The 11,746-nt window shown below is 36.4% G+C and overlaps 1 protein-coding gene across 5 annotated transcripts in view; it reads left to right on the forward strand.

Moving 5' to 3' along the window:
• Positions 1-11,262, forward strand: part of LOC127455287 (G2/mitotic-specific cyclin-B3-like) — a 23,563-nt gene extending 12,301 nt beyond the window's left edge. For 4 of the 5 annotated variants that reach the window (XM_051723045.1, XM_051723050.1, XM_051723080.1 and 1 more), the window contains 4 exons: positions 2,085-2,240; positions 5,556-5,705; positions 6,387-6,517; positions 10,727-11,262. In XM_051723045.1, coding sequence (XP_051579005.1) covers positions 2,085-2,240; positions 5,556-5,705; positions 6,387-6,517; positions 10,727-10,793 — 504 coding nt within the window. In that variant the 3' untranslated portion in view covers positions 10,794-11,262. The remainder of the gene's footprint in view (positions 1-2,084; positions 2,241-5,555; positions 5,706-6,386; positions 6,518-10,726) is intronic. The other variant, XM_051723070.1, reaches the window with a different exon arrangement.
• Positions 11,263-11,746: the final 484 nt, after the last annotated feature.

Here is an 11,746-nt window from a genome sequence, read left to right on the forward strand (position 1 = left end):
ATCTTAAAGGAACTCATCATTTGGCAACAGTCTGCAGAAGACAGTAAATCCAATAAGAATTGTAATTCTCATTTTCAAAAAATTCTTACTCAAAAGTAGGCTACTAAAAGAATTACTGGAATTGTTACTGGAACAGTTAAGGAATTGAACCAGAATCGTTAAATTCCTTGTGATTCCCATCCCTAGTGGAGGATGAGGGTTTAAGAGATTTAATTCCCATTGCAATGAATACGCAATCTGTGGTGATACGTTTTTTCATTTAGTCAACCTCCCACTTAATCGTTGGGAAATGTTCATTGTTTCTTGAATTTGTGTTATTTTAGTGGATTTCCGTCTTTATAGTGTGGAATACTTTATTTGGTAAATTATAATAAATCATTATTGCTAAATATTGTTTTCTTTTCTAAGCAGGAACTAAATGCATTTTGACAGGAAAGAAGTATATATAGAGTCAAATTTCAGCACTTTCAAAATCTACTAATTAACTATGAAAAATTAATTGAGATTAAATATTTTAACTGACTGTCAGCACTAGTTTTTATCACATCTCATTTGCATTTATCTCACTTAAAATAACAAGGTAAGACCTGAAAACCTCGGTGTCACTATTGAGCGCCACCTTGAGGTGATGAATTAGATAAATTAATATGAATATAAAAGTGTTTCATGTAACACTTAAATAGACAAGTCATATATCAAATGGAAGTTTGTGTTCTCAAGAATAATCTCCATCCCTGAATTGGCTGCATCACTCTCCTCTCCACCAATAGCTGGTGTGTGGTGGGCATTCTGGCGCACTATGGCTGCCGTCGCATCATCCAGGTGGATGCTGCACACTGGTGGTGGTTGAGGAGATTCCCCCTATACTATGAAGCGCTTTGAGTGCCTAGAAAAGGAATTAAGAATGCGAAAATAAGGTTTATTTTGTTGCCATAACATCAAAGTTTGAAAGATTATCAAATGAATCACAAAATGAAATATGACCTCTATAAGACAACAAAGACAATTGTCTCATGTCTGCTCTGATCACTTGTTTTGTAAGCCCCCAAAAGTCACAAACTCTGTATCAGCTCTTACCTTTGGCTGTTTTCTTCAAAATAAGCAATTTTTTTTTACTTGTCTGTGAGCTTGCTTGGGTAAATAATCCAACGTTATATGTTAGATGTCAAGAAAAAAATATGCAGTACAGCAGAAAAACCATGACAAACAGATCATCTGCAAAATATGTTTTCAGCACCAATATTGATGATGAAATGTTATACAATAATGTTATAGTTGAGGATCTCAGCTTTCCAGCGACACCTAGATTAAGCTTCGAGAGTTTTGACAAAACAGTGGGAAAGGTGCATGCGATCACAAAACAGACAGGATGTCTATGGACACATATATGAGTGCTCAGCTGTGTTAGAGCGTCACTTACATTTCAGATCTGTATACTACAGATCTGAAATAACCTTTCTTAGTACTTGCTAACATTTTGTGGAACGAACTAGCACTCTTTGCATAGAGGTAGAGCAAACAGAGTATGAATTATATGCTTGCAAATTTAGAAAAAAAGACAATAAAAAATGTGTTAATCATAAGATTTTTAACCTATGCTAAATTATTTATGAATTATTGGAATGTTTTTTTTTAATTATTATTTATGGGGGTTTTCTTTTAAATGAGATGCATTTTTTTTTTTACATATAATCCACTGTATGAGGGTAAGGTGAGTTTGAGTTTGAGTGTGAAAAATTGCAGGTGGCATTCAAAATATGCAGTAGAGTTTAAAAGGTTAAGGCAGTCCAATTATATAATGTCAAGAAGGAGATGTAAAAGATTATGGTAAATTTTTTTCTCAAGTTAATTCATCAAACTGGACATGGAAGGTCAAGATGAGCATATTGCACAGTGTGCTTCGGTTGTATCCTGCAATTTTTGCCAAATGTTGTAGTTGGTTTTCCATGTATGCCATGTATATAGAAATTTAGCAAACAGTGCACAATAGCCTGCTAAAACAGTACAAGAACTTAGGGTATGTTTAGAATAACAGAACCTAAGTATGAATTGTTACCCATCATCCTTTTGGTGTATCCTTACAGGAGCGGGCTCCTCCTTGCGTAGACGATTTCCTTTATATTTGCGATGATGCCTACAAGCGCTCTCAACTCATCACCATGGAGATCAGCATCCTGCAGGCACTGAAATTTGACATTAATATTCCGGTTCCATACCGTTTTCTCCGTCGTTATGCCAAGGTGAGAGAAAACACAAACACATGCGCACCCTCACTGCAGAGACAGGTTGAGCTCAGAGTCATACGATACATGCCACAGTATTAATATCGGACATGTCTGTGTGTGAATGTGTGTGTCAAAGTCATAGAGAAGGACTTCGCAGGAAAGTTCACGTTCAATGTGCTCTCTGAGTTTTCTTTTCACCATTCCTTGAGGAATCTGCCCTTGTGTGTCAGTAGCTGCGTTTCCGTCCACTTATTTTGATGAGCATTTTGAAGGTCTCACCAACACAGAAGGTCTCGCCAACAACTTTGTATTCGGCACAATTTGCGAGCTTGTAAAGCGCGATGGAAATGTGCTTGTCGGATGGTACAGGTGTGTGAGAGCTCAACGAAAGGCCCGACCATGGCACACAATTCTTCAAGCGTAGCCCTGGTTAGTCGAAAGTGTTTCACCCACAGATCGTCGTTAAAGTGGTTCCTCACAATCCACCAGAACTGTTTTGAGGGTGGGTGCTCCCAGGTATATGGAGGCTGTAGGTGAATGGGAATAGCCAGATTAGAGCCCTCATTATGTGAGCTATTGCACTAATTCTGCGACGTCTCCTGGCAGCATTTAATAACTTAATGTACAGTTGCTTTATTACAGCAAATACAACTCTTCCCGAAACAAAGAGGCTGTTCAGCTGCTCTGACAAAAAGGCAGGCCATTTACAGTTCATGGAAATGCGCAATGTTTCATATTTTCTTTAGTCAAATTTTCAGAAATGCACATTAAAAATGCTAAACATTTTGATGGAAACCCAGTTTATGACCTGCTGGCAGCGGTTGTTCCAGCTCACAGCTGTCACATCTGATCCACTCTTTGACAGCTGAATTAATCAAGCCTCAATTTAGGCTTCAGGATGTCTTTTTTACAGCACTTGTCAAGGCTCATACCACTTTGACCATTGTTTGAACAAACCCCTAGCTCCAAGTAATAAACACTGGTATGTAACTCTTCCTGCACTGCTTGTGTTACTGGCATGAATGATATTAGCCAGGGAATAAAATGCACAGTTAGACTGGATTCCCAAGTTTGGTTGACTCAGAAACTTCCAAATATTTTTCCTGTTATGGCCCTGAGTCACAAAACAGAATAAAATTCTTCCTTCCTCCTTTTATTAAGTTTGAAAATAGGAAGAAAATAGTATTTCATAATATTTTGTATTGCCGAACAGGCTTCTTTAGAATGTTCTTATGAATGTTGTGTATAAATTGCACCTAGGAACATTCTGGGCTCTATTTTCGTGACTGCGCTATCTAATATTCCTTCCATTATGATTTGTGTGTCAGCAGATCAATATGATTAATAATAATAAAATGTTTATTTTTGTATAAAGCTCAAGGGTGCTGTACAGAAATTAAACAAAGAAACATATAACAAACACACATTACAAAACAGTGAACGATGGGAAAGCAGCAAAGCATGTTTCATGTGTCATGTAACTGTCAAGACCGCAGGTGTGACATGGAGGTCGTGAGCAAACGGTCCTAAAGAGGCTGATAGAGAACACATTAAACACATACATTGTGGTGCATGCGGCCAACAATAACTGGAGAAGAACCTCAGTATTAAATTGCACTTGACCCAGCCCATTAGCGCTTTGTGCTCGTGATTTCGCCAACACACTTGTGCCTAGACATGGCGTATGCTTGCACAAAATTAACAAAGCTTCATGGCCATGCTCACTGTTTTTGCGCATATCACGTATTTTTCTCTCTGTTCTCTAGCTCAGAACACACTTTATTCCCACTCCATGCGTAAACCTCTCTCCCCTCTATAGACTCGTGGTGCTGCATAAAGCCTGATTTACTGTAAGTAGAGTTGCGGGCGTATTTTAACAACAGTAGCGGAGACATGGTGAGAATGAAGCAAAGTGAAACTATCTTCATTTGTCTGATATATGACTCTAATGGTTCAGCTAAACCAGGTTTGTGACAGGATAAGTTAACGTGGCACCTTTAGACTATAATGTTTTTTTCTGTCTAAATTTAGCAGACGTTTGTTCTAATTTTGTGAAAATTTATCAGAGATATCATCACCTCTGGCATGGATGGCAAGGAAAGACAACCAGAACTTTTAAATTACTTTTAGCCTAGTAGAGTTCTCTACTGATGAGAACGTTTCCCCTATTTCTTAGTCAGCCTATTTATATCTAAATTAATCAAACACTATGTTTATGCTGCATTGTTGTCGCAAATTGTTTGTTTGTTTTTAGTGGATTCTCACTTTAAGGAAAGTATAAAAATGGTCCATTCAGACCTTTACATTTTCTACATTTTTCTTACCCATACTGTACATTTGAATATATTCTGAATGTAGAAATATTCAAACCCAAAAACTGGACTGCTGTCATTCAATTTCAAAACGAACTGTTGATTTTACCTTTTAATATTCATATCCAAGTGCCCTTGACTGAGGAACTCTTGAAATCTTTAAATATTTAAATCTTTTTGTAGAAGATTCCTCAGACCCCACTTCATAGGCTGTGTCTAGGCCCCCCATGTCCTCATCCTCATTAGTTTTGAAGAGACTATTTTGACCATTTAGGATTTTTTTTTTTTTTTTTAACAAGGTACTATTGCTGCCAATGTGGAAAGTTATAATAACTATTCAAAAAATGTATTATATCATTTCATAGTCATACTGACTACTGATACCGTGCAAGCTATTACTATCCAGACCTTTGCTGGGAAGGAAATGTAGAGACCAGACCTCTTGGAACTTTAATTAAATACCCCTGACGTATTGCATAGTGCTGTGCTTAAGCCGTAGCACATTTAAAATAGGGCCCTCTGTATGTATCCTAAGAACTTTAATTTTTTTCTTAAGAATATTTTTGAGAATCCGGCCCCTGTTCACCACACTGAACTGCTCACTGGACCATTTTGGACCATTGTTTTTTAAATTATAGGTTGTACATAGTAGCTGGATTTTTCAAGCCTTTGCAAACTGCAAATTTAGAAGAGTATGATGAGTTCTTTCCAAAATGTAGTTTTTTTGTTTTGTTTTGTCCTTTCATTCAGAATACTCTGAAATATTCATATATTATGCTATCACCATATCACTGCATTAAAGTGAGTGAAATTTGTATTTTCAGATGGCTTTTTTTTTATTATTAAAGTGTGTAAAATCTGTTTTAGTCAGTTAAATGCATGTGAATGATTGGCTCTGCTCTAGGTGTGAATAGTTTTGCTTCACTTTTTAATTTTACTCTTGGTGTGAATAAGGCCTCAGAGTGTGTGTGTGTGTGTGTGTGTGTGAGATAATTAACCTCTTCTCTCCTTCCTGCAGTGTGTGAATGCAGGTATGGACACTCTGACTCTGGCGCGGTTTATTTGTGAGCTGAGTTTGCTCGAGATGGAGTTTGTGCCCGTAAGAGCGTCTCTGCTCGCCTCTGCCTGCCTGCTCATCGCCCTGGTAACCAAGGATTTGGGAGGATGGGTAAGTGTGTACAGCTATACCTTTATAACATATGCACAGGCACAGAGCTTCTGAATAATACCATTTATTTACACACATGCAGCCAGCCGTTCCTTGCTCTCTCTCTCTCTCTGTCACACTCTCTGAATTCAGCAGCCTCTGCGTGCTGTGATTCAGTATTCTGTGCTTTTCTGAAAGCACTAAATGAGCTAAAGCTGACAGCAGCTTTAAAATGGTCTGGTGACTGTTCATTACAGATGCTAATTTCTGTCCACTGGCATGGAACTCTCACACAAACACACATTTGCACTCGCACTGAGTAATGGATTGGTTTGTCCGTTTAGACCGGGACAAAGCCATTGTGGTTAATAAAAGTGAAGCTGGACAGTATTTTCTGAAGTTTGATTAATTGGTTTGTGTCCTTTTATGAAGGAGTCAGAGGTAGAGTACTGCACACACCACATACACCCACAATCACACACAAACACATTTACATTCTCTGTCTTATCCTCAAAATATTGACAGCCTGAGGGTATTTTCTTCTCGCACTGAAATATTTGGCAGGCGTAGTAAAGTCACATATCCCTTAGGTAATACTTATAAGCCCTCCAGATAGTCTCATAGATATCTGGCTTTACCTCAAAATGATGTTGCAGTGTGTGTACGTGAAGGTTTTGAGTGATGTCCCACCTCTGCTTCCAGTCAGCGTGTCTGCAGTTCCATTCTGGATACAACGGGGAGGATCTGGCGCCCGTGGTCAGAAAACTCCATCACATGCTCAGCAGCCCACCAGATAGTAAGCTTGCCATCATCAGGAGCAAGTACGCACACGAGTAAGTCATCAGTGTGATTTTGGATTAAATTGTTAAATTGTTTATTTTTAACCAGAATTTTCAGGCGTTCCAGTATATTTGAGTTATTAAAGGGATAGTACAGCCAAAACTGAAAACTCTGTCATCATTAACTCCCTAATGCCGTTCCAAACTCAAATTACTTTCTTTCTTCTGTGTAGCACATTTTAATAATCTTTGCTAGGCTTTTCGCCATTTAATTAATGTGAATAGTGACTCTGCTTCAAGCTTCAAAAAGGAACATAAAACCACAGTCAAGGAATCAATACAACTCTTGCACCGTATTCCAAGTCTTTTAAAGCCATACGATCACTTTGTGGGATGAATAGACTGAAATTTAGTTATGCACTTTCAAATTAAATCATTGATCAACGTAAAACTGTGTGTAATTTCTGTGCTACTACCATTATTAAACAAAATTGCAAGAAAATCACTGTTTTCAAACAGATTCCAGAAAACTCCTGTTTCCCCATGTTGCGGTGTTTTTATTTCTGGGTGAACTATTCCTTAAAATGAAATTGTGAGGGTTTCAGTTCAGCCATTCAAAGACTTTGAACTACAAAGTTCCTACTGGATGTGTAGACTGTCTATTTCTTGTTCTGGTTTGTTTCTTGCAACAATGTCCCTGAAGGGTTGTTTCATAAACTGTCAATTTCATTGCACATTTAAAAAATGTTAAAGAAATGTTATGGGCTCAATACAAGTTAACCTTTTATTGCCAGCATCTGTGCCATGCTCTTCATTGCCATTGAAAACAAAAAAATTGTGTTCAAAGGAATGTACTTACAATAGAAGTCAAAGGGGCAAGGCATTCTGGAGGGTTTAAAATCAGAAATTTGCAGGTCTTATTGTTGATAAAGCTCTTCTATTGATTCTTTCATGCAAAAATGTGTTTGAGCTGTAAAGTTGTCTAAATCTTTCTTTGAGCTTTGGGACTAGTGGTTGGAGGAGTTTGCTCCATTTAAAGACTACTTAACGGATAGTTATGTCTAGGGTTGCAACAGTATATGATTTCCACGGTACGATAACCTTCTCAGAAAATATTACGGTTTCACGGTATACAGTATTACACAATTATTATTATCAGTTACAATGACCCTTAAAGGAGTGAAAACAGAAGAGTTTTTTGGGGGGGTGGGGGTTGGACAAATGCTTTATTATAACTGAAACTTGAAACCATTTTTTTTTAAATGGAAGTATATGTAAAAAAAAGAAGTCTCCCTTTTGAAAATAAGTAAAATAAATATATTAAATAAGAAAGCTAACAGAATAATAATAATAAACCAAATTATAAACATGAAAAAAAATTAGCATGTAACTATAACATGTTATATAACTAAAGCATGTTAGTTTACATGCTAGCATAGCATGTTAAATGAACTACTAAATGAATAAAAGCTCACACAGCTGATTAACATATACTGTAGGTGCGTGACAGCGCAGCCAGACTGCTCCTGTCTGTACCTTTAACTCATTGGTTCTCAACTGGTTTTGCTGCAGGACTCAGATTTTACATTGGAAATCAAGTGGCGACCCACCATAGTAAAAACGTAACCTGTATTTAATGTATCATGAGTTGCATTTCCTTTTATGTTGCATAGTTTGTTCATGGTTTTCAAGTACAAGGACATGCATCAAGTGACATTATTTTTGTTGTTGACGTCAACAACAAAAGCGACAGAAAATTCTCTCCCCCCTTTTAAAAATTGAAGAGCATATTTACTTATATGAGCCCATTATTATCCCGTTTGTTTCCTAATTTCAAACATAATTCAAACACAACATACATATTACACAGGAGGAAAGGCTCCTCATTACCATGGTTAGGTCAGTGTAGCTAGTCTTAAATAATAGTAATAATAATAACAAATGATAGTATTTATGAAAAAATAAATACTAGCTGAAAGACATCTTGAAACTTTAACTACAACTGCCACTGTTGATATAAAATGAGGTCTAATAGATTCTACCTTTAGATTATTACATATTAAACTATAACTTTTTGTCAAAATATAACAGTTACTTTTACTCATGTAAAATCATGAAACAATTTTGTAAAGGTGATGATGTATAATGAAAAAAAAAAAATGAGCACATAGCACAGTGTTGCTCTTTTCCTCCTCAGTGCTGTTTGCCATGTCAGGGCTGCCTACTGTTTGAGAGGTTCGACTTGTCTTCCTCCGTAACGCTTTAAACTAGAAAAGTCTCATTAGAATTGAAATTGGTCACATCAGTTTTGAGGTCTGCGCTCCGCAATATCGAGAGAAGCCCGATTGTTGCACGCGTGCGACAGAGAGAAGAGCAGATCATGATCGTGAGTTGGTTCCATTACACTCGTGCAAAGGTGCATATGAGAAGCCTTTAGCTGATTGCGAGATTATTATTAAATCTGCCTCGGCAGTCCTAAATAAGCTATCACTTGGGCGGCTGCCAAAATATCTTCAATGGGAGAACTATGGCATTGTTCTTTCCCTGCTGTCCGTGACCCAGTCCAAATTTACCTGCGACCCACCAGTTGAGAAACACTGCTTTAACTCACACACACACACTCACTTATGTCAGACCCCCTCGCCTCACTTCTCTCTGACATTTTCTCCGCTGCGTGTGTGTGTGTGTGTGTGTGTGTGTGTGGGGCAAGTTGACAAGTCTGACAGGCAGTCGAGGAGGAAAGGAGATGCGCAGGTGAGATTCTCTGTCCGGTTGCAATTTTTTTTCCTCAATACCGTAGATAAGCAAATGTACATGGTATGAAAACTGTCAAATTTCATACCGTGAAACCGGTATACCGCTGCAACCCTAGTTATGTCATGGCTCTTTTTGGTATCCTTACAAAAGTTGTAGGGTTTACCAGCTTTACATAGCATAGTCGTTTGGACATGGGAATTTGGATAAAGATTGAATGTAATTTTGCACAAACAAGGTTGGTAAGCGATTCTATCAAGCTAGTATCCTGTTAACATGCGCAATGTTAAGTATTGTACTTCTACTTTGTATACACCTATAGTGTGTTTAACGTTTATTCTGTTACAATACCTTGCTCCATAGACTTCTATTGTACACTGTAAACCCTAAAGTTGTCATTACTGTAAAAATCAAGTTGTCTTAATTACGTATTACTTGAAATGTCAAGTTTTGGACTCATAACTCAAATATTTAAGTTCATTGAACTTATTTTTCTTAAAAATCCATAGACTTAGGATTTGAAGTGTTAACTCAAACTACGGAGTACAAAATTGAGGCTATGGGGAATACCCACAATTCCTTGCTGCTTGAATTATGTTTCCGTGGTCAGAGGGAACAGATTGGGGAATTTAAATAATTGTTATTAAGAATTCATAGATGTTTTAGCTCTTTTGTTGTATTATTTATGCTTTGCAAATAGTTGTTTGGTGTAATGTCACCATTAGGGTGATCTGTGTCTCTTTGGTCAAGTTGGACCCTGGTCACACTATCTCAGTTCTCTTTGTGCATGTACAGCTGAAGTGCATATATGCATTTCCGTAAAGAATTATTTAATAACTGACCTAGAATCAGTTATCATCTTTATTTGAGCTGTGCTGTTTTTTGATCTAAAATTGAATCAATTCAATTAAAATGTACAACAGTAGAAACAACAATATTTAAATTCAAATCTGAGTTAAGTCTACTTGCATGTATTTAAATCAACTTAAATAGTTAAGTTCATTCTACTTGAAAACCAAGTTAATTGAATTTAAATACTCAAGTTTTGGGAGACTCCTTTACTCAATGAAATTGAGGGAATGAATTTACTCAATCAAATGAGTGCAATGAACTTATTCGGGTTTTCAGTGTAAGTGCATTACAGTAAGTGCATATTTTGTTTTTACAAACAGGGACAAGGCAAATGTATTTTTTTGTTCTAATCAGCAGAATGTCACAGGTGCTGTCATCAGAGCTTACTTTTTATTTCATGCTTGATGCTTTATTGGAATTTCTGCCTGTTACATTGTTTTGAAAGTCTTCCTAAACCTGGTTGGCATTGACATCTGTTCTGTCATATTTCATGTCACGCCTACAGAAGATGTTGAGAATTATTGAAAGCGTTCGACTAATGAAGCATTTTATTAATATTCAGCATATATATTCAAGATTTCTGTTATTGATATATATTTTTTCATGTCTCTTTCCATCTGAAATAATTAGCTAATTTTTTTTTTCTTTTTTTTTCAGGGTTTTCTTTGAAGTTGCGTTGATACCCACAGTGAATCTACAGAAGCTGGAGGGGTTTTTGAAGTGAGCTGAGGGGAAAATGTGTAATGTTTCAAAGACTGTAAATATTTATATATAATGTTGTATTTTAATCTTTTAAAATATTTTTTATGTGTGTAAATGGAATGTTTATGCATGTCTTCCATTTTTCATGTTTGAGTGTTCATGTTTGGATTTTTTATTTTTTTTATAAACAATGTTACTCCTGTAAGAGTAAAATCACTTGAACAGAAACCAGTGACTATATCATTAAAGTTGTTATAGAAACATTTAAATGTTCAAAAAAGTTTAATAAAGTATAAATCATCCTATTAGTTCACTTTATTAGTTCAATAGGTTTGTTATTAATCTAATAATGTTATTAAAATAGCATTTAAACAATGCTTAAACATGTACATATATCTGTTTATCTGTTGGATTTCCTACAGCATTGTATAGTTTGCCATGTCTGTACATTGAAAAAAAAAAACACAGACTTGAATTTTTTTTTTTTTTTTTACACTGTGTTGATTAAAAAAATCTTTTCATTTAATAATTGTCTGATTCATGCCTTTGAAAATTAAAGGCACTTAATTTAATTTACTACATTTACTAAATCTGTTACATTTTACTAACAAACCAATAATGCAGTATTTGAAATTTACCACTAGAAGGCACTGTGCTCCAAAATCTTTCACTGAATTGACCGTGCGCATCTGTATTCAACTACATTCACTGCATGTCTCTTGAACCACCCTCAATCATTGCACCTATAGAAAATAAACACATAACCTTTGTCACACACTCAACCCCAGTGGCTATTGAATGCAGGAAACCACTCTTTATCTGAGGAGATTTTCTGGCTGTTTGGATGTTTAAATAGTCTCTGACGTCTGTTTGCTGTTTTGGATGCAGCTTGAGTCACAGTTGAGCTGATCCAATCCATCACAGCCAACACTGAACAACAAACCACTCCCGTGCTGCTTTGATTTGCTCTTTCTG

Source organism: Myxocyprinus asiaticus, chromosome 2 (genome assembly GCF_019703515.2).
Source record: "Myxocyprinus asiaticus isolate MX2 ecotype Aquarium Trade chromosome 2, UBuf_Myxa_2, whole genome shotgun sequence".
In the NCBI taxonomy this organism is placed as follows: domain Eukaryota; kingdom Metazoa; phylum Chordata; class Actinopteri; order Cypriniformes; family Catostomidae; genus Myxocyprinus; species Myxocyprinus asiaticus.